Source organism: Perca fluviatilis, chromosome 12 (genome assembly GCF_010015445.1).
Source record: "Perca fluviatilis chromosome 12, GENO_Pfluv_1.0, whole genome shotgun sequence".
NCBI lineage: Eukaryota > Metazoa > Chordata > Actinopteri > Perciformes > Percidae > Perca > Perca fluviatilis.
Window position 1 is genome coordinate 4437018 of NC_053123.1, and position 25717 is coordinate 4462734.

At 42.9% G+C, this 25717-nt stretch overlaps 1 protein-coding gene across 2 annotated transcripts in view; it reads left to right on the plus strand.

The window, feature by feature from the left end:
- The first annotated feature begins 13236 nt into the window (after positions 1 to 13236).
- hecw2a (HECT, C2 and WW domain containing E3 ubiquitin protein ligase 2a) overlaps positions 13237 to 25717 on the plus strand; it is a 62071-nt gene continuing 49590 nt past the window's right edge. For both annotated transcript variants that reach the window (XM_039818640.1, XM_039818641.1), the window contains exons 1-3: positions 13237 to 13356; positions 13781 to 14524; positions 24595 to 25327. In XM_039818640.1, the coding sequence (XP_039674574.1) occupies positions 24949 to 25327 (379 nt within the window). In that variant the 5' untranslated portion in view covers positions 13237 to 13356; positions 13781 to 14524; positions 24595 to 24948. The remainder of the gene's footprint in view (positions 13357 to 13780; positions 14525 to 24594; positions 25328 to 25717) is intronic.

Here is a 25717-nt window from a genome sequence, read left to right on the forward strand (position 1 = left end):
CTAGACTGTTAATATGATAATATCTTTTTTACAGTCTGACCCAGTGAATATGCCCAGTAGTGTTTGTCCTGTGGGCCCCACCCGCCTTTGAGTTCCCGCTCAGCCCATAGACTTTTCATTATGGTGACATATGTTTTGAAATCGCTTTTCTTGGCTAGAGAAAATATTTTTCAAATATTAAAAAGTCCATGGATTAAAAATTCAGAATAGAAAGAGTCCTAACCGAGCTTGTTTGCAGTTGGAGGAGTCCTGGCAGCAGTTTTACGGGCGCGTCTCTTTTACAATGGTGACCTATGTGGAAAACGCTTTCTGGGTCGCAGAGGGATTTGTCTGTGCAATACCACCAATGGCTGCTGGACCAAATCAGCAGAAAGGCTGAGCGCGGTTTGTGGTGGGGGTTTGGGGGGGGGGGGCTGGAGATAATTCTCCCCTCTTTTCCTAGTAGTCTTTAAATGTGAAATATCAGTGCAGGAAGTGTTAAGTTTCACAAAGTGTAGGTAGCTCTTAAAGGTCCCATGACATGCTGCTTTTTGGATGCTTTTATACAGACCTTAGTGGTCCCCTAATACTGTATCTGAAGTCTCTTTTATATAGACCTTAGTGGTCCCCTAATACTGTATCTGAAGTCTCTTTTATATAGACCTTAGTGGTCCCCTAATACTGTATCTGAAGTCTATTTTATATAGACCTTAGTGGTCCCCTAATACTGTATCTGAAGTCTCTTTAAAAAGTCTCTTTTATATAGACCTTAGTGGTCCCCTAATACTGTATCTGAAGTCTCTTTTATATAGGCCTTAGTGGTCCCCTAATACTGTATCTGAAGTCTCTTTTATATAGGCCTTAGTGGTCCCCTAATACTGTATCTGAAGTCTCTTTTATATAGACCTTAGTGGTCCCCTAATACTGTATCTGAAGTCTCTTTTATATAGACCTTAGTGGTCCCCTAATACTGTATCTGAAGTCTCTTTTATATAGGCCTTAGTGGTCCCCTAATACTGTATCTGAAGTCTCTTTTATATAGGCCTTAGTGGTCCCCTAATACTGTATCTGAAGTCTCTTTTATATAGACCTTAGTGGTCCCCTAATACTGTATCTGAAGTCTCTTTTATATAGGCAGTACATACAGTGGCCTTGACCAACTGCCACTTTGCTCATTTGAAAGCCATGATGTCTCTCTCACTCTCATGGGTGGGCCAAATTCTCTGGGTGGGCAAAGCAGAGAAAGGGGAGGTAACATTTCCCCTTATGACCTCATAAGGAGAAGATTCCAGATCGGCAGAGTAGTGTGTGAATGCTATTGAAGGGCAGGTCTTGGCATGGCCATAGTGGGAGAAAAAAATATTGCGGGTAGGATACCCAGGGCTCGGTTTACACCTATCACCATTTCTAGCCACTGTCTGACCATAGGCAGGCTGGGGGAACTCATATTAATGTTAAAAAACCTCCATAAAGTGAAATTTTCATGCCATGGGACCTTTTTTTAAATTGAGAAAACAGCATAGCAGAAGCAAATTGTATTAGTGAATGGAAACCGTATTACTGTACAGTATTTTCTTTCAAAGAAACCTGGTAGTACTGATGGAATGAATGTTGTTGAAATGTACATTATGCTGAACTGACCGTGTGAGTGCAGCCACAAACTGTCCCCAGTGGTGCTGTGGCGCTGCAGCAATGGTTCAGCCACAAGCAGTGCTAAGCTCTCCTGTAAATCCGATCTCCCTGCCAGCTGTCAGACAGCTGTCAAATAAACATGAGCACCCCTGCACAGGGCCGAGCTAACAGAAACATATTAAGCCACGCTGACTCTCAAAGACAAAGTAACTGTAGTAGTAGTAGTAGTAGTACTAACAGCAGCTACATGCTCATTCAGTGTACTGCTACTAAGAGTAGTGACCTGTCACCAGTGGTGGAATGTAACTAAGTACATTTACTCATTGTCTACTTCTACTCCTCTACATTTCAGAGAGAAATGTTTTACTGCACTACCTTACAGCTCACTGTGCTTACTGAGCTTACAGCTTTAGTTGCTTTACAAATTAAGACTGTTGCACACAGAATACATGTAGTTTATAAAATATGTTTGATTATAAATGAAACTACCCAACAATATAAACAAGTCCAGCTGAAATAGTTAGCTGATGAAACAGTTGGTCGACAGAACAGTTTGGATCGTTTTCCAGTTTCTAAAATGTGAGGCTGTTTCGGCATTGAGTACTTTTACTTTTAATACTTTTAAGTACATTTTCCTGATGATACTTACATACTTTTACTTAAGTATCATTTGCAATGCAGGAATACAGTGTGGTATTAGTGCTTTGACTTAAGTAAAGGATCTGAATCCTTCTTCCAGCCCTTCCTGTCACACAGCAACCAGCAGCCGGTATCAGCTGTAGCGTATAGCCTGCGAGCTAATTCTCTCTGGGGTTGGCTGGAGTCGTGTCTGAACCAGTTCCGTCGTGTCCTTTCAGACACCCTGGGGTGAGGTCTGAGAGGCAAACTAAGCTCCACTATTACAGCAGGGACGCTTCCTGTTGAGGCGTTGTGGAGGTTTTTCTTTACGCTGCTGCGTTATGGCTTAAAAGCTGCGTTAGCCCGGCCATGTTCGCAGCAGCTGGCAACCCCCCCCTGGTGGCTGGGGGAGTCTTTTAATAGATGTGTAGGGATCCTGGTGAGGCATGTGTGCATTACGTGAACAGATCTATATTGTGTTTTGCGATTTATTGTTTACAGCGTTCAATTACAGTGGATGCAATGAAGGCGATCGACAGGAAAATATTATTCAATGCCAAATTTAAAAACGCACATCTGCACTTAATTCTGCAATCAATTCTGAATTGATCACAAAAATAAAAACCAAACATTTGACGTCATGGCAGTGTGTGCTAAAGTGCCTGTGGCAGCAGTTGCAGAGTCTGTGAGTGGGTTTACATGCACACTAGGTCAGGTTTTTTGAGCGTCTCAGTTACGTATTAAAGGACTAAAGGACACATCATATCCAGGGTTACAAAATCTGAATAAACGTGTAGAAAGTTGGATTTGTGGGGCGGCCTCTGGCTCACCCAGTTGGAGCGTTCGCCCCTTGTTGGCTGGGTCCTGCAGCGGCGCAGGGTTCGGGTCCGACCTGCGACCCTTTGCTGCGTGTCGTCCCCCATCTCTCTCCTCCTTTCATGTCTATCCACTGTCACTACTTAATGAAGGGAAAAGCCCCCCAAAAAAATTATCTTTAAAAAAATTAAATTGGATTTGTTTTTACATAAACATCATAGTATTTTCCTGTTGATCAATATGAAAAATAAATCCCAGTTACCTCCGCTGTGCATCAGCGTTTTAAAATGACGCGTGAAAAAGTTCAAAGGGAGGTGAATGCTCCATTGGCACGGCCGTCAAAAGCCAACTTCAGTTCTGTGCCAAATTGGCAGGAATGCACAGGTTGACTGGTTAAATGGGATTACACCAAAAGTTAATGAGGTGTTTGTGAGATAAATATGCTAAACGGACAAATTAGCATCTGGGGATGGGGGACAAATCATAAATATTCATTGAGGGTTTTTTTTATGTTATGGACACAGACTACAGACTGAGAGAGTCCCTGAGGTTCCTAATGAGCTCGTTGGGATTTTGATACAATGCAGCAGAAGGTGTACAGTGTGTGGTTCTTGGGAAGCTTCGGGCTAGCTAAGTTTAAAAAGCGGATGACTTACTTTTCTTAATGCTTTGGATTCATGTTCAGTGGAGGATAATGGGATCAGTATTGCAGCTGATTCAGTTTGGAGCTTCAAACGACGACGAGCTTTTAACCCGAAACCATTGAGATTGTCTACGCTTTGCACTGCTGTGTTATGGGGGGGTTAAGAAGAGAAGTGGCTCGTATTCTTTGGTTACTGTTTATTAAGGCAGCGATAACTATCCCAATGGCAGGCGTACAGGTGACTACTTATGACCAAGGATATATCACCTTTTTGTCTTACTTTTTTGTTTTTGTTTTTAAATAACTTTTTATCTAAAACAGATCCAGAACTACTGGTCTGCAGTATGTGTCCTTTTGCAAGTCTTGAAGTTACAACAAAAATCTTTTTTTGAGTGTTCTTTTTTTCTTAATATGTAACAACTCTTCCAGATTATAACCTTTTTAAGAGCAATTTAGAGGCTGGAGGAGTTGTCAATTTTTCGTATGTCAACAAAATGTGTTATTTCGTTTCAATACTAGGTCCCCAAGCCTGTTGCTTCCTTCTGATGATGTACATAAATGTTTAAAAACTACTCCCTTTTTTTTTTTTTTTTTTAAGAGGCTAATTTCGTAACACAGTTGTAGTTTTTACTAAACGTAACCGATGGAAATAGTGCATTTGTTGGGGACTATTTTCAGCTGTGGATTAATACACATTTGGTGTGGGTATGGGTGGGTGGGCTGATGAAGGAACATGTCAGCCAGTACTACAGTGTGGCTCATTAATGGCTTAGTAATGTGTTTGTAACAGTTGTTGTAACAATGGAGCCTTTTATATATATATATATATATATATATATATATATATATATATATATAATGTTTTTTTTTATATATATATCTATCAGGCTTTGGACACACACACACACACACACAGTCCTTGTTAGTAGGATCTCTTCGTTGTTGGTTTGGGTCTTCTCGTGTGATTCGTTGACAGAAAGACAACTCTAGATTATCACCAGACTTCTCTTTTAACAAAAAGTGTTCTAAGAAGAGGATGTGATATTTGATATTTTGAAGCTCCACGCCATCATTCTGATTGCTGAGACCAACTGTTCCCTGTGTGGTGTTGTGTGTTTGAACGTTGTTTGGCGTGTTGTTATGGCATGTAGGCCTAACATTTGGTTGCTTTTTGAGTTTTGGTAGCCAATGATTTTTTTTTTTTTAAGCCGATTCACTGTTGCGCTCACTCTGACACCCCTTATCCGTGACTACGTTTTCTGAATCGGTGCGATTCAGAAAACCTTCCAACTTGGAATGACTTCAAAAATATATGAAACACAACTAATAATGACTTAGTGATTTACAGGGTGGGGTCACATGCCAGATGATGGGAGACCGGTGTCCCACAGCTGGACCAGAGTTTGATAGAACATGGTGTCTTATTGCTTTGCCTTGACGTCCTCCCGCTGTTGCTCCCACCCCCTCATGTCAGTGAAGCAGCTGCTGGGCCTTTCTCCTCGCGTATGCAGCAGAGCATCTGTTTCACACCTGCCTGTCAGTTAAAAACCCTTCCGTCGTCAGCAGCAGTGTCGTGGCTTAACGATAAAAAAAAAAAATTATAAAAAAAACGCCTTACAGTGATTGTAAGTGTACTTCACTGGTTCTGTGTGGATGGGTTTACTCACAAAAACATGTCTCCAACACTGAGATTACTATGATTTATTTATTTTTTTTTTAGACTAGCGTGACTTTGTAATAACTGATACTAAAGATAATGTCATTAGGGACCAATCACTCTTGCCCCTCAAGCAAGCATACAATCAAACGTCGGCATGCTCTGCACAGACACCGCCGTGTGTTCCCAATGTGAATGTACCAGCACCGAATGTCTTTTACGTGGGTTTGATTTTATACACGTACTAGTGATGTAAGTGATCCGCTTTTTCTTTGCACTTGTCCGTCTGGTGCAGTTTTAGCGCTTTTGAGATGCACACCGTCTGCCTCGTTGTGAATTGGTGGCATACACTACTTTGTAGAAGAACTTGGTAGAGATGAGAGCTGTGTTTTCTATTAATATTAATGTCATTTATATTATATCGGTGTTCACTGTGATCATGTTGTAGTTCCAGATTTACACACGAGAGAAAATCATCACTTGGGAAGGGGGAAAAAGTGACATTTACCTCAGACAAAATGATGTTTTGGAAGATTAGGTGTTTTCAAAATGAGGGAATGTTTTGTGTGTTTTGCCTCTGGTCTAAAATCGGAATATGTCACATTTTAGAGTAGGACAGAAACTCGGCTCCTTGAATATGTCCACAATTAGTTTGAAAACTTTTAAAGTTGGACTGAAATAATACCGCGAATCAAATTCTAAATTTTTTTTTTTGCAAAGACCGGCAAAACAAACTGTGGTGTTGCTGTGGTGTCTATATGTCAATCAATCGCCTATGACCCACTTGGCAACATAGTTTGAATTTAGACAAAGGGATCTTTTACAACAAGTGAAAACAGTTCTGTTTATGTATATTTATATGATATATTATTTCTATTAAAATGCTTCTGGGTGTATGAAAAGATACGATTTGATTTGTGGAAATGGTACAGTAGCTGATACCTCAGACCATTTATTGGTATCTTGTTATTTTATTATCTTTTCAATCAAATGCACATTACGCGGCATATAGTATCATCAAAAAACCTCAAATATCCTACAGACTGACGTCAGACAAATGGAGATTTCTCCTTTTCTTTGTGTGAGCTTACTTTCCTTGTTCCTCAAGGTTTTTTTAGCATTTGAACCAAAGCCCACTAAGAAAACTCTATCATCTGCTCCACTCACTTGGATTGACTGTAAACATCCACTTGGCAAATGCTATATGCAGCTGTTAAGGTGAAAACAAAGAATAGGCTCTCAGCTCAACTTTCTAAAATAAATGAGTTGCTCATTCAAACCAAATTCCCCTTTTAGACACCAGATAGCGTCTGCACTTTTAGGAAGTGTGCTCCAATAAGGAATCGGCCGATGTTCCAAGCACGTACGTCTGGTGTTAAGGTAGACTGTAGTACGATACCACAGTAAGACAGGCCAGTTACACTTTACTTGAAGGTATCTACATAAGAGTGACATGACACTGTCATGAACGTGTCATAAACATTATAAATAAGTCATAAACGTTTATGACATAACGCTTCTTTTTAGCAAGTGCCATTCAGTTTTTGTCATGAAAAGTTATGGTTAGGGTTACGCCGCCTTCACACTGGCAATTGAAATCAGCTCCGTAATACGCAATACGCCCCCCAGCGGACGTCGTACTATACTGTTGAAAAGCTTCGGAAGCGACTCACAAAAATGGCAGAGAGACTAGAACGAGTGATAATGTCTGATTCTCTCTGACCTCTCTTATACAGATATAAATAGAAAGGCTGCTGCGTGGAGACAAGTTGCCCAGGACGTTGACATGTCACGTCGATTAAATGTGATATAGCGGTATAATGTCAATAGTTCGATGTCTGTTGCTAGCTAACCAATTAGCATTAGCAGGTTTGTTTATCAGTACCATAGCAACGCTAACTTCCGCTGGAATTGTCTGATAGGAACCGTCCGTAGCCTTTCGCAAGAGTTAAATTTTTTTGAACGCATCCGGATGACCAACTGACACAATTTTTTTTGCACCGCACTCGTTCGGACCCATTCACACGCGGTCTGCGAATCTCCACAGGAAATTAATGACTTCTGGTCGTTTCGAGGGTGGATCGGAGCCGATTTCAACTGCCAGTGTGAAGGTGGCGTTAGAGTTAAGGTTCATGTGACATGACAGTGTCATGTCACTCTTATGTAGATACCTTCAAGTAAAGTGTTACCGACATGACTTCTAATGACAACCACCGTGAACTCTACAAAACTTATCCAATTTGGTAACAAAGCTGGCCAAGCCGGAGTGTTAGCGGAGTTAAAATGTCTCATTGAGAGATGGCTGGAAAATATTCTGGTTTATCCGTTAATACGGAAGTAAAAATCCTATTAAATGTCACTACTGTTTCTAAGTGCTTTAAAGTCTGGTAACCCTATCAGTTTCCTTTTGATTCTGCTTCTGCCTAGAGTGACTTTAAAACCTGTAACCTCCTGCTAGCTGGTCCTTGTTGTGCAGAACTAGTTAGTCTTCTGACCTTTGCCCATGCACTGGACATGTTGACCTCCTTCACCGGACTGCCTGAGTCAGGACCTGACTGCCTGAGTCAGGTGAAGGAGGGGAACATCTACCACATGTGAGGGATCGTTTCTTTTACTTATATGTTCTGGTGAGGCTCTGGTGTGGAAGAGTATTTCTCCTCAGGTTTAAGCATTACTGTGTCAAAATCGATTTGCTTTGATTGTTTTTTTATATTTCTCACATTTTTATCTGATGTCATTGTAAATGGGCAAGCTGTGCAATTTTTTTGGCACTATTGTTGTTGCAATAAAACAAAGAAAAATAATTGTAATTGTTTTTTTTTTTTATTAAAATAAAAATCTTAGGGGCGACCTCTAGCTCACCCAGTAAGAGCGTGAGTCCTCTGCAGCGGCCCGGGTTCGAATCCAACCTGTGGCCCATTGCTGCGTGTCATCACCGCTCTTTCTCTCCCCCTTTCCGGTCTATCCACTGTCGATTAAAGGGACCCCCCCCAAAAAAAGTATCTAAAAATAAAAATGTTATAAGTATGAAAAGAATGTTTAAGTAGAACAAGGGTGCTGCTACAGTAACATGACTCTGCATTGCTCTATGAGATCCACATATCTAATGATAACGTTAGCTAATGAAGACTATAACACGGTGTCTATATCAACTTACATTGTGACCGAATGACTGATAACTCGTATTGATATAAACGGGTAAAAACTATGCAACAGTCTAAAGTCATTGCAGAGATGTCCTATTAACAAACATTACAGAGTACCACAAACTATAGTCATTGTTTTCTTTTCTTTCTCATTAATACATTTTAGCTGACAAAATAAAATTGCCATCGTTTTACCTTATTTTCTCGGGCCCCAAGTAGCGGTGGAGAAGCGAGAATCATCCCGTCATTGGCCGCCTCGTCAAAGATGGAAGAGTTTGACGCTTACATTGTTCAACAAAGGCTTGATAGCACACCGAATTACCATTCCTGGATCCTTTTTCTTTAAACCAAGAGCGCCATCTAGTGGGCTCAGAAAATAAAAACCGTGGTTCACGAAGCTTCATGAAGCTTAATAGCGTGTTCCATTTGTACTCGGAAGCTGGATTTTCCGAGGTCAAAGTCGGAAACACGCTCCCTGACCTCAGATTTCTGAGCTCGGAACTCGAACAGCCTCGCAGTACCCCAAATCAAAATCCAGCATGGATGCCCCGTGCATCAACAGTAGTGAAAGCTGTAGTAACATACAGTTATCAGTTGGTAGAGCGGGGCCCATGTGTGGCGTTTACTCCTCGACGGAGCTGGCCCGGGTTCGATTCCAACCTGCGGCCCTTTGCTGCATGTCATTCGCCCTCCCCCCATTTCATGTCTTCAAATGCCCAAAAGATATCTTAAAAAAATATATATATACTCACCTTTAGGATTATTATTATTATTAGGAACACCTGTTAAATTTCACGTTAATGAAATTATCTAATCAACCAATCACATGGCAGCTGCTTCAATGCATTTAGGGGTGTGGTCCAGGTCTAGATAATCTCCTGAACTCCAAACTGAATGTCAGAATGGGAAAGAAAGGTGATCTAAGCAACTTTGAGCGTGGCATGGTTGTTGGTGCCAGACGGGCTGGTCTGAGTATTTCACAATCTGCTCAGTTACTGGGATTTTAACGCACAACCATTTCTAGGGTTTACAAAGAATGGTCTGGAAAAGGAAAAACATCCAGGAAGGCGAAAATGCCTTGTTGATGCTAGAGGTCAGAGAAGAATGGGCCGACTGATTCAAGATGATAGAAGATCAACTTTGACTCAAATAACCACTCGTTATAACCGAGGTATGCAGCACAGCATTTGTGAAGCCACAACACGCACAACCTTGAGGTGGATGAGCTACACCAGCAGAAGACCCCACCGGGTACCACTCATCTCCACTAAAAATAGGAAAATGAGGCTACAATTTGCACGAGCGCACCAAAATTGGACAGTTGAAGACTGTAAAAATGTTGCCTGGTCTGATGAGTCTCAATTTCTGTTGAGACATTCAGATGGTAGAGTCAGAATTTGGTGTAAACAGAATGAGAACATGGATCCGTCATGCCTTGTTACCACTGGGCAGGCTGGTGGTGGTGGTGTAATGGTGTGAGGGATGTTTTCTTGGCACACTTTAGGCCCCTTAGTACCAATTGGGAATCGTTTAAATGCCACAGCCTACCTGAGCATTGTTTCTGAACATGTCCATCCCTTTATGACCACCATGTACCCATCCTCTGATGGCTACTTCCAGCAGGATGATGCAGCATGTCACAAAGCTTGAATCATTTCAAATTGGTTTCTTGAACATGACAAAGAGTTCACTGTACTAAAATGGCCCCCACAGTCACCAGATCTCAACCCAATAGAACATCTTTGGGATGTGGTGGAACGGGAGCTTCGTACCCTGGATGTGCATCCCACAAATCTCCATCAACTGCAAGATGCTCTCCTATCAATATGGGCCAACATTTCTAAAGAATGCTTCCAGCACCTTGTTGAATCAATGCCACAAAGAATTAAGGCAGTTCTGAAGGCGAAAGGGGGTCAAACACGGTATTAGTATGGTGTTCCTAATAATCCTTTAGGTGAGTGTACAGTATATATCAGCACTTCTGTCTTATGTGTGTCTCACTAAATCAGTCGTACAACCAGTCCTGTCCAACTTCTATCTGTGGACATGTTACACTGTTTGTATGCACAACAGCATAATGTGTTATCAACTGGTATTGCAAAAGGGTGTTCAAGTAACACCTAGAAAGTAGAAAGTGTCAAGTTGCAACATGGCTGAATAAATGTATACTTTCCTCATATTATGTTTATGTAGGATCGTTTCACTATGGTGGAAAGTGCAGAATAGGAATCCCATGGTTCCTAATTTGGCATATTTTGCATTAGGACAGTAGCCTTAATTGAAAACCACTATAATGAATGCTGTATAGGCTGTGTGTTGTCTACAGACAGCCTATCATTCACCTGCATATGTCCACTGGGGGAAGATAGGGCACTACCAGTGGTGGAAAAGCTCTACTCAGTTGTTTTTTTAAGTAGCCTAAAAGTAACAATACCACAACGTAAAGATACTCCCATAAATGTCTTGCACTCAAATTTTGACTTCAGTAGATGAACTATTTTCAGCAGTCATTATGCAGGAGTGATAGCTGTAACATCAGCTATTACATTGATGCATCAATGCAGACGCAACATTGTAATGTTGTAGTTGGTCGTGATGGAGCTTTTAAAGCTTAACAGCTTAAAAGGCGATTCTAGGATCGGACTTGGGGGGGCTCAGCCCCTAATGAAAATTTGATAGCAGTTAAGCTAGGGGGGTCCGGGGGTCCCATCAGATTATTTTTTTTAAACCCTTAAATCATGACTTCTGGGGAGTTTTGCAGAAAGAAATAGACCGATTGAGACATGCAATTATGACAAACTATCAACAGATTCAAGGCATCTGCTGTGAAAAAAAGATGGCAACTACAAAGCATGATTATTGCAGCACACATACCCAGGGGTGTCGGACTGGGGGGGAAAAAGGGGACGGAGTACCCAAAAAGATGCTAGAATTAATAGCTGTGGATGCAGGGAGGGGCCCATAGAAAATGCCTTTCTACAGGGCCCAGAATTTTGAGCTACACCCCTGCACATACCTTGAACTGGTAAAATAAGCCTTAACATATTTTTAGACAGGATTATTCATGTTTGTTTCTGCTGTTCATTTTCAACTTTTTCATTTACATCATTGATAGAAACTGATATGGTTATACAGCTAAATGATGAATAATCTAATCTAATAATGCCTCTGAACCAGATGGGGAAGATCCAACATCTCTTTTTCTTAAGAGCCTAGTCCACCATGAAATGCATATGTAATTATAATGTGAATGGAATATTTTAAGTGTTTTTGCCCATACAATATATGTCCACTTTCTCACCTGGTTCTTCCAGGTCCCTCTCTTTGTCCACTACATCCTCCTCTCTCCCTCTATCCCCCTCCCTCCGTCATATCACTGACAATCACATACAAAACATTTTGTAATCAACTAGAAAATAATCTTCAAATAAAAGAGAAAACAAAACACAGTAGTCCTACTATATATATTATATATATGTCTTATAGGCTACCTAGCCATTTTCTCACCTTGTTCATCTTGCTCTATCTGCCCTTCTCCCTCTCGATTCTCCTCACTCCTTTGTGCTGTCAACCAGAAGGCAAATGTAATCGACTAATCAACAGAATATGCATGGTGTAGGCTACCAAAGGTTATAAATTCCCCTATTTATAACATATGTGAATATGGGGTTGCTGTTCACTGCAGTGGGATAATGTTAAAGGCTTATCTTATTTTATCTTTCTCACCTGAACCTGGCTGTTTTCTTTAAAAAAAAAAAAAAGAAACGTATATATCCATCTATGGGGAAACAGACTGTGGGTCAGGGTTTGTTGTTCCAGTTCTGATATGAATGAGTCTGATGATCCGTCAGGTCCAATTATTTATTTTTCATTGGTATTGACAGTTAAAAATAAGAAAGTGTCTGGTAGGGAGGTAACTGGAGCATAGGCGGCGGCGCTAGGCTATTTTTAGCGGTGCTCAAGCCGTTACGACAGGCTATTAATAGCACACTTTAAAAACTCGTTGTAGGCTAGCTACTCCTAAGCTACATTTGCCTAAAGTTAGCAATTTTATCCAACATTTCACAACAAAATTGGACTACGTGGTGAATAAGCTATAGGCTAATTCAGATATCATTGCCATCATTGTGATCGGGGAATCAAAGATTGGTTCCACAAATACTACACATGTAGCCTACTTAACGTGTTAATTCGATTAGATTTAATTTTCATTAGCCGTACCTTTTCAGTGGTAGCCATACTCTGACGACCGAATTCCCCAAAGTTATCTGCGCAGACTGAACATTAGACTGACTGAGGCGCCCTCTTTCAGGGTATCGCTGTTGACTTTAGGCTACAACTGAGCTGAGCCTGTCGTCATTTATCCTACTCCATCGCTAAAATCAGGTTTGCAGAAGTAATAACGTTTGAGCACTAAACGATTTCACAAAATCACAATGATAAGGACTTTATTTTTCAGGGGTGCTGAGATGAGCTGAGATGAGCTTTAGGTGTGCCACTACACTAAGCAGAAACTGCATTAAGCCTCTGAGATAAGGCAGGGTTGGTTACTATTTACAATTTAGACCTACACTTTTTAATATATTGTTTGAAATGGTCTTTACACCCCGACAGCAATAAATAACTTATGGGCTTTGATGTGAAAAAGATCCGTTATCTGTAGCTGATTCTGGAATCCTGTAAAAACGCCCACCAATCACTGCCGCGCGGTCTTCTTGGAAAGATCCAATGAAATGGCTCCTCGCCCCGCTGGCTGCCCCTCAGCTCATGGCGCATGTTGCCACCGAAGTTACTGCAAGTCTACTGGAGAATGGAGCAAAAATGGACACTGCCGGTTACTTGGTAACTTAACGTTAGTAGTTTTGGTGAGTAAAATTGCGGTCCTTTCTCCGCTTTGCTCTGAATCAGTGGCGCTCGTGCACATCTGTGTGTGTGTGGGTTGGAGCCCCAAAGGTAACGGAGCAAGGGAGGAGATGCTACTTTCAAATCTTGCTAGCTTTTTAACATTCAACAACTTTAGCTCACAAATGAATGTACTGTAGTTGAGAATACACTGTTTGTCACTCAAATGTAGGCTTGTAGAGGCAATGTCATGTGAGGTGACGTTAGGCCTACTTGAATAACTGCACTTAACGTTAGCTGTATCTGTGCAGTGTAATTATTCTACAGGTTGACTACAGTCGGTGTGCTCTCTCTCTCTCTCTCACTCTCTCTCTCTCGCTCTCTCACTCTCACTGTCTCTCCCTCTCTCTCTCTCTCTCTCTCTCTCTCTCTCTCTCTCTCTCTCAGGGACGTGTCTCGAGTCACCTCCCACTCTGGCATTTTCCCACATCAATATGCAGTGTGTGTAATATATGTTATCAACGGCAACAACAAAAAAACATCTGAGGCACGACTATCTACTGAATAAAAACCTCCGCCCCCCCTCCAGCAATAAGAGCCTACTCCACTGCAAATAACCAAACATTAACGCCATCCTCCGGTAGGCTACTATTTTTTTTTTTTTGGGACTGACAGCGGTTACATGCTCTGCCCAGTCAGATTTGTGCATCTGCCGGGACTGGTGGTGGGAGGACGTCGGCCAGTCTGCACTGACTGCAGCATTGCGATGCAGAGAGGGAGAATAAGAACGCGATAAAGAGTAAGAAGGAGCCGCACGCCTGAAGCCCGCCGCCGCCGCAGCAGGAGCCTCCTGTGCAGACAGAGTGCAGGGAGGTGCCGGTGGAGTTTCTGCGCACACACCTCTGGACGCTGCTACCGGAGAGGGCCGAGGTGTCTCTGCAGCGACGCAGCTTTTCAGAGGGATACCGCCTCGATACGTGACTGCGAGCCCAAAGCTGCCGAGGCTCGGAATCTGAGAGGGAGGGGGGGGGGGGGGCTAAGGCGGCACCCCGCCCGTCCTGCCTCATTTGGACTGCAGGGATAACGACCTAAACCGTGATATCCCCGCGCATGAACCACTGAGCAGGTGTTGGTGGCGGCGCTGTCATCCTCCGTACACCGCTCTCTTCTACCCGCACCTCTGCGCCAAAGGTAAGCTCTGCCACCCAGTGTTCCCGTCAGAATGAAGGGGCCGTATAGGTGTTTATCAATGGCTTACAGCAGTGATGGTGATGATGATGCTCAAAGCAGCTGAATCTGTCATTAAACAACCGCAGCGTCGTCTTATTTATGCGTAACGTGTTCCGCTGCTGCTGCTGCTCTTGTGGTTTTGCACATAGGTGATAATCGATCGATTTTGGTGTCATGCATGCGTCTTGCGAAAGAGATGCATAAAAAGAAAAATGACGTAGGGAATTCCCACAGTAATCCAATAGCGAGTGGTGACACCTGCACATTCCGCCAGTGCGGTCCCTATATGGCCTGCAGCCTCCAGTCATGAGCGCTGAGCGGCCGCGCGCGGCCTCGCCAGCGCACACATTGATTTGAAATGATTAAAGTTGGAGACAAACTGTTATGTAACGTGATTTGCTGTAAGCGGGGGTTACCTTCACGTCTCTTTTACTTTGAGATGATGAGCTAGTCCAGAAAGTGGCCTGTGTTTACATTCATATGAACGGTTATCATTCAGCTCACAAAACCATGCACTGGCATTTATCTATAATGAAATAATGTTATGGTCATAATTAAGATTGGGTTATGCTATAATCTTTCATATGGGCCTGCAGTGTCTTTGCCGAATTTCCCTTTGAGATCTTGCAGTGCAGAAATTGCTTGTACTTTTTTTTTTTTTTTGCCAACTGTGATCTGTTTTTAAGGGGTTCGGCTGAAATCTGCAAAACTGCACAGCTTTCTCAAAATGTGATAAGCAAATATGTAATCTGAGACGAACTGGAACAAGCAGAAATCCAGTTTTGTTGGATTTTTATCCCTGCAGATCATCACAAAAAACCCAAATTTCCTCACTTGACAGAATTTGACAAGGGGAAAACCTGTGAGTGCTTGGCTCTGACAACTGTCCAGATGGAGCGCAGGACCTATAATGTCAGTCGCAGATGTGTAAATATGTGAAGTTTCTGAGTTGTGGATGGGTAGATAATATCATGACAGAGTAGAGGGTTAGAGAAAAATGAAGGGAGTCCAGTCTGTGATGACTTGCTACATCCCTGAATTAAAGGACGTGGGTAAGAAGATGCAGACATCCTCTTTGACCCTTTCACCATTTATTATAAAAAAAAAAAAATATGCAGAATCTACACTTTAAACATGCAGAAGAAGAGCTGGCTGTACACCCAAACTAGTCTCGCATTACCAGACCTTCCTTCACAGCGCTGCAGAGGAGGGTCTGGCTAGTCCACACAGCATTCCGGGATGGGAGAAAACGTGCTCTGGTTAATTGGCATTTCTTTAAACCAATCACAATCTTCTTGGGTGGCGCTAAGCGGCGGATGGAGCAACTTGTTTTGGTGGAACATGCGTAAGTTCAAAAGTAGTTTTAGTTGTGCAACAGAAAGCTCAGATTGGACAGATAGTCTAGCTAGCTGTCTGGATTTACCCTGCAGAGATCTGAGGTAGAGATGTAATCTGGCCTTAAAAGTTCGGCCCGACAATGCCTGAGCCTGACAAGTACATTTTGATTGACAGCTTTTTAAAAGCCCGAACCCGTTTACAGCCCGACATTATTCAAATGTGCGCACGCACACAGCTCTTTTGCCTTTTGTCAAGAATGAGTCATTTATACATTTTTTAACATCATTTATTCATGACTAACATAGGCTATAGGCCACTTGGAAGTTGGAACAAAGAAATAAAACAAGTCCTCCAGAGGCCAGCCTCTGTTTCACCTCCTCAGCATCCATTTACCCCACAACCTGGAGTGCAAGCCCGAGCCTGTGTACAATGATAGAAATTAAGACCGAACCTGTCGGGTCCTGTTGGGTTTGGGCAAAGATCTTCAGCTCTAATCTGAGGAGCAGTTAACCATAGTCCTCATAAATCCACCGGAGTTTAGAACGCTAACACAAAGAAAGAGGAAGCTGACGGACATTCGGCTGAAAAGAGTTGACATCCAGCGGATCTACCGGAGCGATCCCCTAAATGAATCGTCGTCGATATAGACTACACCGAACAGGCCTCGACACATACATGTCTGCTTATGTGCCGCATGTTTCAAAGCAGCTTCACGCATTCTAATGACAACAGCGACTATACCTTAGCCCTGCGCCCCCCCCACACATCCCACCTCAGTTCCCATACTAAAGTGATCAAAGAGGCGGATTAAAGCAGTGTGAAGGGTCACTGAGAATCCATCACCAGCTCTCCTAACACGAGAACCTGCTGTCCTGTAATTAACCTGCGGCTGACTTTAGAAGAAGAGATGTTTGATGTGTCCGACTGCTGAGGAAATCACGATGGGGGCTGTTCTTTTTAAAATGGGACTAGTTGTTGAAGCCCCTAGGCCCGTCCTCCCACAAAGGTCATTTAACCTGATCGGACGTTTCCTGGAGGATGTGCGTTACGTGTCGTTACGGCCTTACTGTAGATCAGGACAACTTACTGTGTTATCCTTCTCATTAGAGATTGTTGGCATCATGCAATTCCAGCATAGATCCACTCAACAGCCAGAGGTATTTAAAACCCCTGTGTGTGTTAGGGCTGGGCAATCTATCCAAATCACATCTACAGTATATCGTAATATGAGACTAAATACGGTCTTAAATGTTGGATTGCGTAATATCATAATATGACACAAGTGATGTTTTTTTCTGGTTTTAAAGGCTGCATTACAGTAAAGTGATGTCATTTTCTGAACTGACCAGACTGCTCTAGCTGTTCTGTTATTTGCCTTTACCTACTTAGTCACTGTATCCACATTACTCATGCTTATTTATCACAAATCATATTGTGTAAATATTTGTGAAATCACTGATAGTCAACCCTACAATATCGCCACAATGTCCATATCGATGTATTTGGTAAAAAAAAAAGAATCGTGATAATTGATTTTCTCCATATCGCCCGGCTCTGGTGTGAATGTAACAAAGTACCTTTACTCAAATACTGTGCTTAAGAACAGATCTGAGGTACTTGTACTTTACTGGAGTATTTCCATTTTATTCTACTGTATACTTGTACTCCACTAGACATCCGAGGGAAAGCTCCAAATAAATGTACACGAAATATTCCACAATTACCAAGATATTTTTTTTTCTCCATCTTTACCCTGCATTTTATTATGGATTATTTAGTTCCTGCTGGCTGCTTGTGTTTAGACAACATGACTGAGTCTCATTCGGCATCCTTCTGTCAGCACATGCTAATGTGCGCTGACCACTTACTGCCGTAGTGCCAACTTTCGATGATTGGTATTGTCCCAAAAGGAACACATATGTTTAAACACATAGCGGAAATGACGAGCGGGATGAGCCTGACGACCGCGACGAACGCAACACACGTGAACGCAAAATCAGACGAAAATCTCTTAAACTGACCTTTGGCGATTTTCATAAAATACGAGATCGTATTCCGAACGAGCCGCCATTATGTTCGTTCGGCTTTGAAATTCGGTAGCAGCCAGTCCCAGCTGTGACGTGTTCGTCCAATCGGCTGCCGGTGGTCCCTCCCCTTTCCGCTTTGTAGTCAAGATGGCGCCCGTTTAGTGCGAGTAGGGTCCATCGTTCCACACTGAACTCTTTGACCATTTAAGCGGGTCATCCTGGTACTTTCAGTGCACTGACTTTTTGCGTTATCTACACTATATACTTAAAACTAAGTGTTTGAAGTGTATAGTAGGCGCTTTGAGACACAGCCCATTTTATTTTGCCATTGAGACGGAAACTAAGGCATAGTCTCAGAACTATACTATCAAAACATTTCAAATCATACCCAGCCCTTTTGCACCCTTAATTCACCAGCACTGGCCCCACCGGGCCCTTTTGGCGCTTTTCCATTACATGGTACCTGCTCGACTCGCCTCGACGCGCTGTGCGTCCGTTTTCCATTGCAGATTTTAGTACCGCCTCAGCGTGGCTGGTCGTCATAGCGACTGCCGTGGGCGTGGCTTAGTAGCGTTGCTTTTCCCCGACTCATTTCCTGGTTCTCCGTCTCCGTAAACAGCATGATATCAAAGAGATAGTTAACGTTTCCTGCTCTAGATTTCCCACCGTGGTCAGAAAGAACAGGGGAGACACTTTGTTTCTCTCACATATATATGACTCTAGAGTCGCTACTCGCTGCGGAGATAATCGCAGTCACTCTCTCACTTCTCCACTCGCTAACAGCTACCCACACACAATCACACATGCACACACCAGCGCCATGTATAAACATCAGGCCACTTGCGTACTCTGCGGAGAAAGCTCTGCGTGGAGCCTCCGGCAGCAAAAAAACACCGCTGGCTAAACTATTTAAAAATGCCGTCTGTCGCTAGCAATGCAGTGATCAGTGACGATTCTTTCCGACCAGTCAGCAGCCTGCAGGTTTTCACGTCACCTTTTCGGCTCGCCTCAGCTCGCTTGGAACCTCGACTGAGGTGGTACTAAAAAAAGTATCTGTTAGCAGGTACCAGGTACTTTTTTTCGTAATGGAAAACCAAAAAAGGCGAGTAGAGTCGAGGCGAGTCGAGCAGGTACCATGTAATGGAAAAGCGCCATAAGTTTTGGCCCTTCAGGGCAGCTCATGCTTATCGCCCCTTTTTTATTTTTTAAAAGTGCTGTAAAATCCTAACCAGAATGACAACGAAACGTACATTTTGTGCGGCTAAAAAGTACTCCAACTGAGTTTTACGGCATTGTAAAGCACAGTGCTGGTAAACTTCCCCTTTAAATTACAGGTAGGTAAGTTTTATCTACGAAGAATAGCAAGAGATATGGTATTCTTTCTCTCCCGCTCTCCCTCCCGTGCTGCGAGCCGTGCTTACGTCACCGGCTTTGAGTCAGCCAGTCACGATGAAGATCGAGGCAGTGGCACACTGATAAAATGACCATTTAGTAAGTCAGCCTGGCGCCTAATGTTGAAAGACTTAAAAAAAACAAAGACAGGCCTCATGCCCCCCGCTGATATTGCAAGTGCTAAATGACTGTACAAGGCTTTGAAGAATGTAACACAAGGTCTGTAATATGGGAGATAGATGCAGATTAAAGAGCAGTGTTATTATTCCAAAATGTTATGTTTTAGAATTTTTATTTTCTATAAGACAAAAGACATTTTCACATAATGTGTTTTTGGCCTGTGGGCTTCCATCCAGACACATTTTGGCCCTTCATATGAAAGAATTTGGGCCCCCCTGGCTTAGTGTATGATGGGGTGAGAAAGAGATTGATTTTTGATTAATTGTGGTTATGTGCTGTAACCATTCCAACCAAGGCGCTACAAACTAAATTCTACATATTGTATGTTGTGCATCACTTGATATATATTTCCCTAAAATTTAGCCTGTGATATTTGGATATTTTTGGAAACTCTGAAATCTAGTTATGTGTTTTTGTACAATGTGCACTTGCTGCACAACCTGAAGTTGTAATGACTGACCCCACACTGCTTCTTAAATATGGGTTGAAGAAAAGAGAAGAGTCTGTTCAGCAGCTCAAATGCCTCTCCCAGATCCATCTGTATCATCTGTATATATATGTCTGTATATAGTATTTCTGCCTTTCATAAATCCATACACAACCCACTTTCCCATTTATTGAAAGGTTAGCGTTCTTCTGGAGAGGGCGATATCAATCAGTTTTCAGGCGTAAATGCAATTTTCAACTCGCCGAAGCCTGTCACGAAGGGATATCTCCCGAGGAGTGAGTCATCCTGGACATGTCCACCCAGGGCGGTGTGTTTACAGAAATACCCCGAGCGGGTCAGGCCTGCACATTTTCTGGGAGGTGGAAAGACTCTTGATACCAACCTTGTAGCCTGTGTTTTCTCAGAATGACTCTCAAAGCTGCAGCCTCCAGTGAGGCCTCGCTGCACTGAGTTGTAGCCAGGGGGCCCGCTCAGTCTTCATCCACCTTTTTTTTGTCGGGGCTCAGTGAGGAGGTAGTTTGTGATGGGATGTATTTTCATCCTCTGAGTCAGACATACTGTACTTGCGGTGCATTTAGTTTAGTGTGTGATGCTTTTTTGTGCTGGTTTGTGTTTTGTTCTCAACATTATGTGTCAGCGAGGCACAGTAAGACCTCAGTGCCACTTTTGTGTGTATGTGTGTGTGTGCGTGTGTGTGTGTGTGTGTGTGTGTGTGTGTGTGTGCGTGCGTGCGTGTGCCAGTTCCCTAAGGTGCCTGTTCTTTCAGCTGTTCTTTCAGGCTGTAAAGAGCAGCAGTCACCACCTCCACAGGGGCGTAGAGGGGTCTCTCTGCTGACACGCACACACACACACACACACACACACACACACACACACACACAGTCGGTGAGGAACAGAGACAAAGCGGGTGAGAGCAGGAGGAATCCCTTTCCTGACATCACAGCACCTACAGCTCACATATCCAGTTGGCAAAACACTGGGGTTGAACTAATGATAAATTATTATTGGTCAATCTTTTGATGAATTTCTTTCATTGTTATTGTTAAAATACCATTCTGAATTAGGTATCGGGGTGCTGCAGAGGTATCCCACCCTACAAGTGGTATTCTACAGACTTAAGAAAAATATCTTTTTGGGTTGTAAACCCTTAAAACAAAGCAATATTTGTTCTTCTTTGTACCGGATTAATATACAATTGGTGTTCCACTGAGTATAGTGGAAGTATATAGTATAGTGTATTGTATATGATTAACCAAAATGATGAATTGTCTAGTTCTATTATTTAGTTGTCTGTCGATCAACAGACTGTCCTTTTCAGTATTCGCTGCACAGTGGTGCAGAGATCAAAGCATTTGTTGCCTAAAAACAAGAACAGTACTCCGATGACTCTGCTAGACAGGTATCAAATGTAACGTCATCCCAGAGAATGGTTAGAAATAGAAACACAATTAGATTTTTGGGCACTTATATAATACCTGTGTCCATTTTCTGAGAATCAATCGCTAATCCCGCATCAGGTCAAAGCTGTGCAGAGCAGTCGAATTGGGATTATAATGGGACGTGCATTGCAATCTTTTATAAGGAAAAGCACTGGAGTGAGTCCAGATGTGCGATGGCCCCTCCTGAGGTCATGTTGAGGTCTGTGCTGCTTGTAGCCGGTAGACACAGTCCTCGTCCCCTCTGCTTTAAGTGGGACGGGTGCAGCCGCAGCGTCTCCCACTCCACGTCAGGGTTAGACAATGCCTGGCAAACCAGGGAACACTTACATAACAACTCAGCAGTTACTTATTTAGGTTTCTTCTTTAACAGAGTGAGCTTCTGCTTGTTTATGGAAATGGCCCCTCCCTGATCGTGCTACATGACTGTGTATGAGGCCATGAGCACACGTGAGCGGGATTTACGTATTCCTGCATCTGTGATGAAGGTTTTATTCCGTCATAAATCCCTGTATGCGGTGTGTGTGTGTGTGCGCGTGTGCATGTGTGCGTGCCGGAGCCGCGCTCTGGTAATCTTGTCGAGTCAGGGACGTCCAGGCTTCCCCCCCATGTCAAATGCAGCAGATCTTATTTCAGTATAAGGCCCTGGCTTATCCAGAAACTCAGCCAATCCACATACATCAGCGCAGAGGCCAGTTCATCATTTCTAAACAGTTGGTTCAAAATGCAAAGTGAATTGATTCAGAAGCTCAGGGGCAATATATACAGCATATTAAACAATTTGTCATACAAGTTACAGCATACCAATGGCTTTTGAAATTATATCCCATTATTTGCATGGTCGAGAATTTCCCCCGGTCACACTGGCAAACAATCTACCTGTTAGCTCTCTGAAAGTTAGTGCAAATGGATGAAATAACTGACTGGAGGAGACATCCACAACAGCCGTTTTTTATTTTTATTTATTTTATTTTTTCCAACCGTGAAGCATTTACGGCAGCCTCAAATTCATTATTTTTGTGACTTTGATAGATGATGCAGACTAAGTTGTTAGCGGGTGCAGTGGAGGGAAGCATATTAACGAATAAAGAACAGAAAAAACTACCAAAGTACACATTAAAGTTGGGGGAGGAGAAGAGACCTAAGAGACCGCTGGTTGATAGATTCAACTGGTGTCGTATCCGGTCGGCAAAACTCCGAACACATCTTCCTTTTTTAAGAATGACTTCAGTGCCGTTCTTTGTTCTTCTCTCAAAGAAAAGCTGAACTCCAAGTCTTCCAGAAGACCGCTGTTCCCAGCAGCAGCAGCAGCCATAAGCCCGCCCACAGACTCTATACACGATGTGATTGGCCTGACTAGAGTTTGGTTTATCTAGCTCGCAAGTCAACGGAGAGTGCCTAGACCCCCCTGGCTGCAAAATAAATTTGCTGCTGCTAGGGTGCGTCTAGATTTCTAGGCTACCCGATTGGTGCAATTAGCATAACACATGGATTTTTTGTAGTCTTTTGCAATTCAATTCTCAACATCCCATTAGTCTGCTTAGAAATCATGGAAGAGGGATGCTCCTTATAACTCCAGAACTTGCCTGAGAATCATCATGTTTTTACATTTTCAAAGTAATCCGTTGATAGTTGTCTGTACATCCATGGGTACATTACAAACAGAAGGTGCTAATAGCTCATTCGGCATTCTTTTAATGGTGCTAATTTGCCAAAATGTAAACAAAGAAAAGTCCCGCCACCCACACATAGTTGTTTCTAATGTTTAGTTGTGTCTAAACATTTTTACTTTTGTCCAGATTTAAAAAAAGGAGCTATACAGTAACGTGTGAGGTAGTGGATGTCAGATTATTTTTTTCTAACTTTGGACGGAGCCAGCTAACTGCTACGCTAAGCTAACTGGCAGCTGGAGTTAACTTCATAATAACCATACTGATATGAGAGTGGTATATCATGCTCTAACTCTCATCTAAAGAGAATAAGCATATTTCCCAAAATGTCTAACTGTTCCTTAAATATCAAAATATACTGTCAGAGGGAGCATCAACTGTCAGTGACGGTTCTGTCATTTGAACTGGAGTGAGTCTAGCTTGGGTTTTCACTTTAGCTTTTTTGAAGGCTAATAACTTTGCAATCCAAATGTTTTTATTAAATACAGTAATGCATACATAGACCCCGCGCTGAGGCTGGCAGAGGAAGCAATGGTTTCAACGCATCACTGAACAGCTCAGCTTTTGAGACGCATACGCACGATATCAGGGCTTAGCTCAGACTAGAGCCCACGTGCTTTTCCAGTGACTGCACCAGGCACATATTAGCTGAATATTACCAATATTCTCCGTCGGGGTAAAAAATAACTCCCCTCCTATGCCTGTCTGAAACCAGCTGCCTTTGGCTAGATTCTAAAGTCACATGCCACCCTTTCCTTTCAAAACAAAATGTCTCTCGTTGAGACTCTGACAACCCTCCCCAGACAGTTCCCAAACTGGCATACTGATTGAAGAGCCTCCTGGGAGGCAGATACATCTGGCTGTCTTCTTTCTCTGTTTTTATTAAGGCACTTTATACTGACAGAAACCATAGAAACCCAATTGATGTGTTTGTGTGTGTGTGTGTGTGTGTGTGTGTGTGTGTGTGTGTGTGTGTGTGTGTGTGTGTGTGTGTGTGTGTGTGTGTGTGTGTGTGTGTGTGTGTGTGTTTGAGGTTTATTAGGATGATTTAATGTCTTCTTTTTCCAATGGTCACATACAGATAATGGATTTAGAATTGGATCATTTCAGTCTACTCTTCTCCACAGTGGCTTGTTTGTACCACCAATAAGAACATATACACTCTTATTAAGTGTTACATTAATCATTCAAAGAAGTAAAGAGTTCGTAGTGTTTAATCCTTACCATTCAGAAACAAGTAAGCAATAAATTCATTCTATAAAAAAAACCGAGTCATACAAACAAAAGGAATTGTGCACAGTTGAAGCCCTCCTCACATTCATTAGAAGGGCTGTCATGATATAAAGGATGGAGTGACATGGTTGTGCCGGGTTATTTGTGATGCTGACAGGTTCTTTGATAGCACACAGCCCCTCACTGGTGTAATGCTTGTTCAGTCATCTGTCGATTGCAACTCAACTGCGTGCATTGCTTTTGTTGTGTGCGAGCAATTTTAGCTTACTCTTTTTTTCTTGTCTTTTTCCTCTTCTCCCATCTTTAGGCTCCCATTGCCATTGGATAACATGAAATAAGAGTGGCAAAGATTGGGACTGTTGTTGGATATCTTCTACTTCAACGGTTGTGTTAGGATGCAAGGACCGGAAGGGCCGATAATAGGAGCCTCTGTGGAGAAGCAATCAAGACGATATTTCTAAAGCCCCCATATGTTTCCAGCCAAGACAGCCTCTTCAGACCAACTCTCATTGAGCCGACAGGGATAAATCAGTAGGCTAAAATGTGTCTTCACTTTGACGACCAGCCCAATCAATAAGAAGCTCCTACCCATCTCTGCCTCTTCTCGGCCCTTCTCATCAAAGTTTTTTATTCGTAGTTGTCTCTTTACCTATCGGACAACATGCGTCCTTCCCTCGCCACGGCAGTCCTACCGCCCAGGACCCGTTCCCACAATCCACCCACCCTCGCAGTCGGGGGCCGTGAACACGTGGCAGCGCCACGAAGGCGCAGCCCCCACCTCCGGCACACGCTCAGCCCGGAGAACCTGCGGACCCTGGCGGAGAGGGGCGGGGCCGCCGCCGACACCGTCTCCGTTATCAGTAGTCCAATCGGGCTTCCGCGGGCCAACAGTGACACAGACCTGGTGACCTCCCAGAGCCGGTCCTCGCTAACGGCGTCCACTCTGGAGTACACGCTGAACCGCGGCCAGAACCTGGTCATATCCTGGGACATCAAGGAGGAAGTGGATGCTACCGACTGGATCGGGCTGTACCACATTGGTGAGAATCATGATGATTTTAACATACGTAGTTGCTAGCAGAGCTGCTTTTAACTGTCCTTGGGCAGGTCAAGTACAGACCTCAAGTCATTCAAGACGAGTCTGAGCCAAGTCTCAAGGACTTGAGGACAGGTTCAGGTCAAGTCTGAAGTCTCCATCAGCAAATTGCAAGTCAAGATGAAATTCTTTAGGTCTAAATGCTGATCGTAAAATTCACACACAGCGGTTGAACAGTTGTCTCGCAAAGCTGTGTTAATAGTGTTTAGTGATAAGTGAAATCTATGCATAGTCCTAATTATAAATATGCAAGGTGTGCAGCTACGCAAGGCCTTCCTGTTGCTGTACTATTCATTTTTTTTATGTTCTGGGATTTTAATAGGTCAGAAGTAGT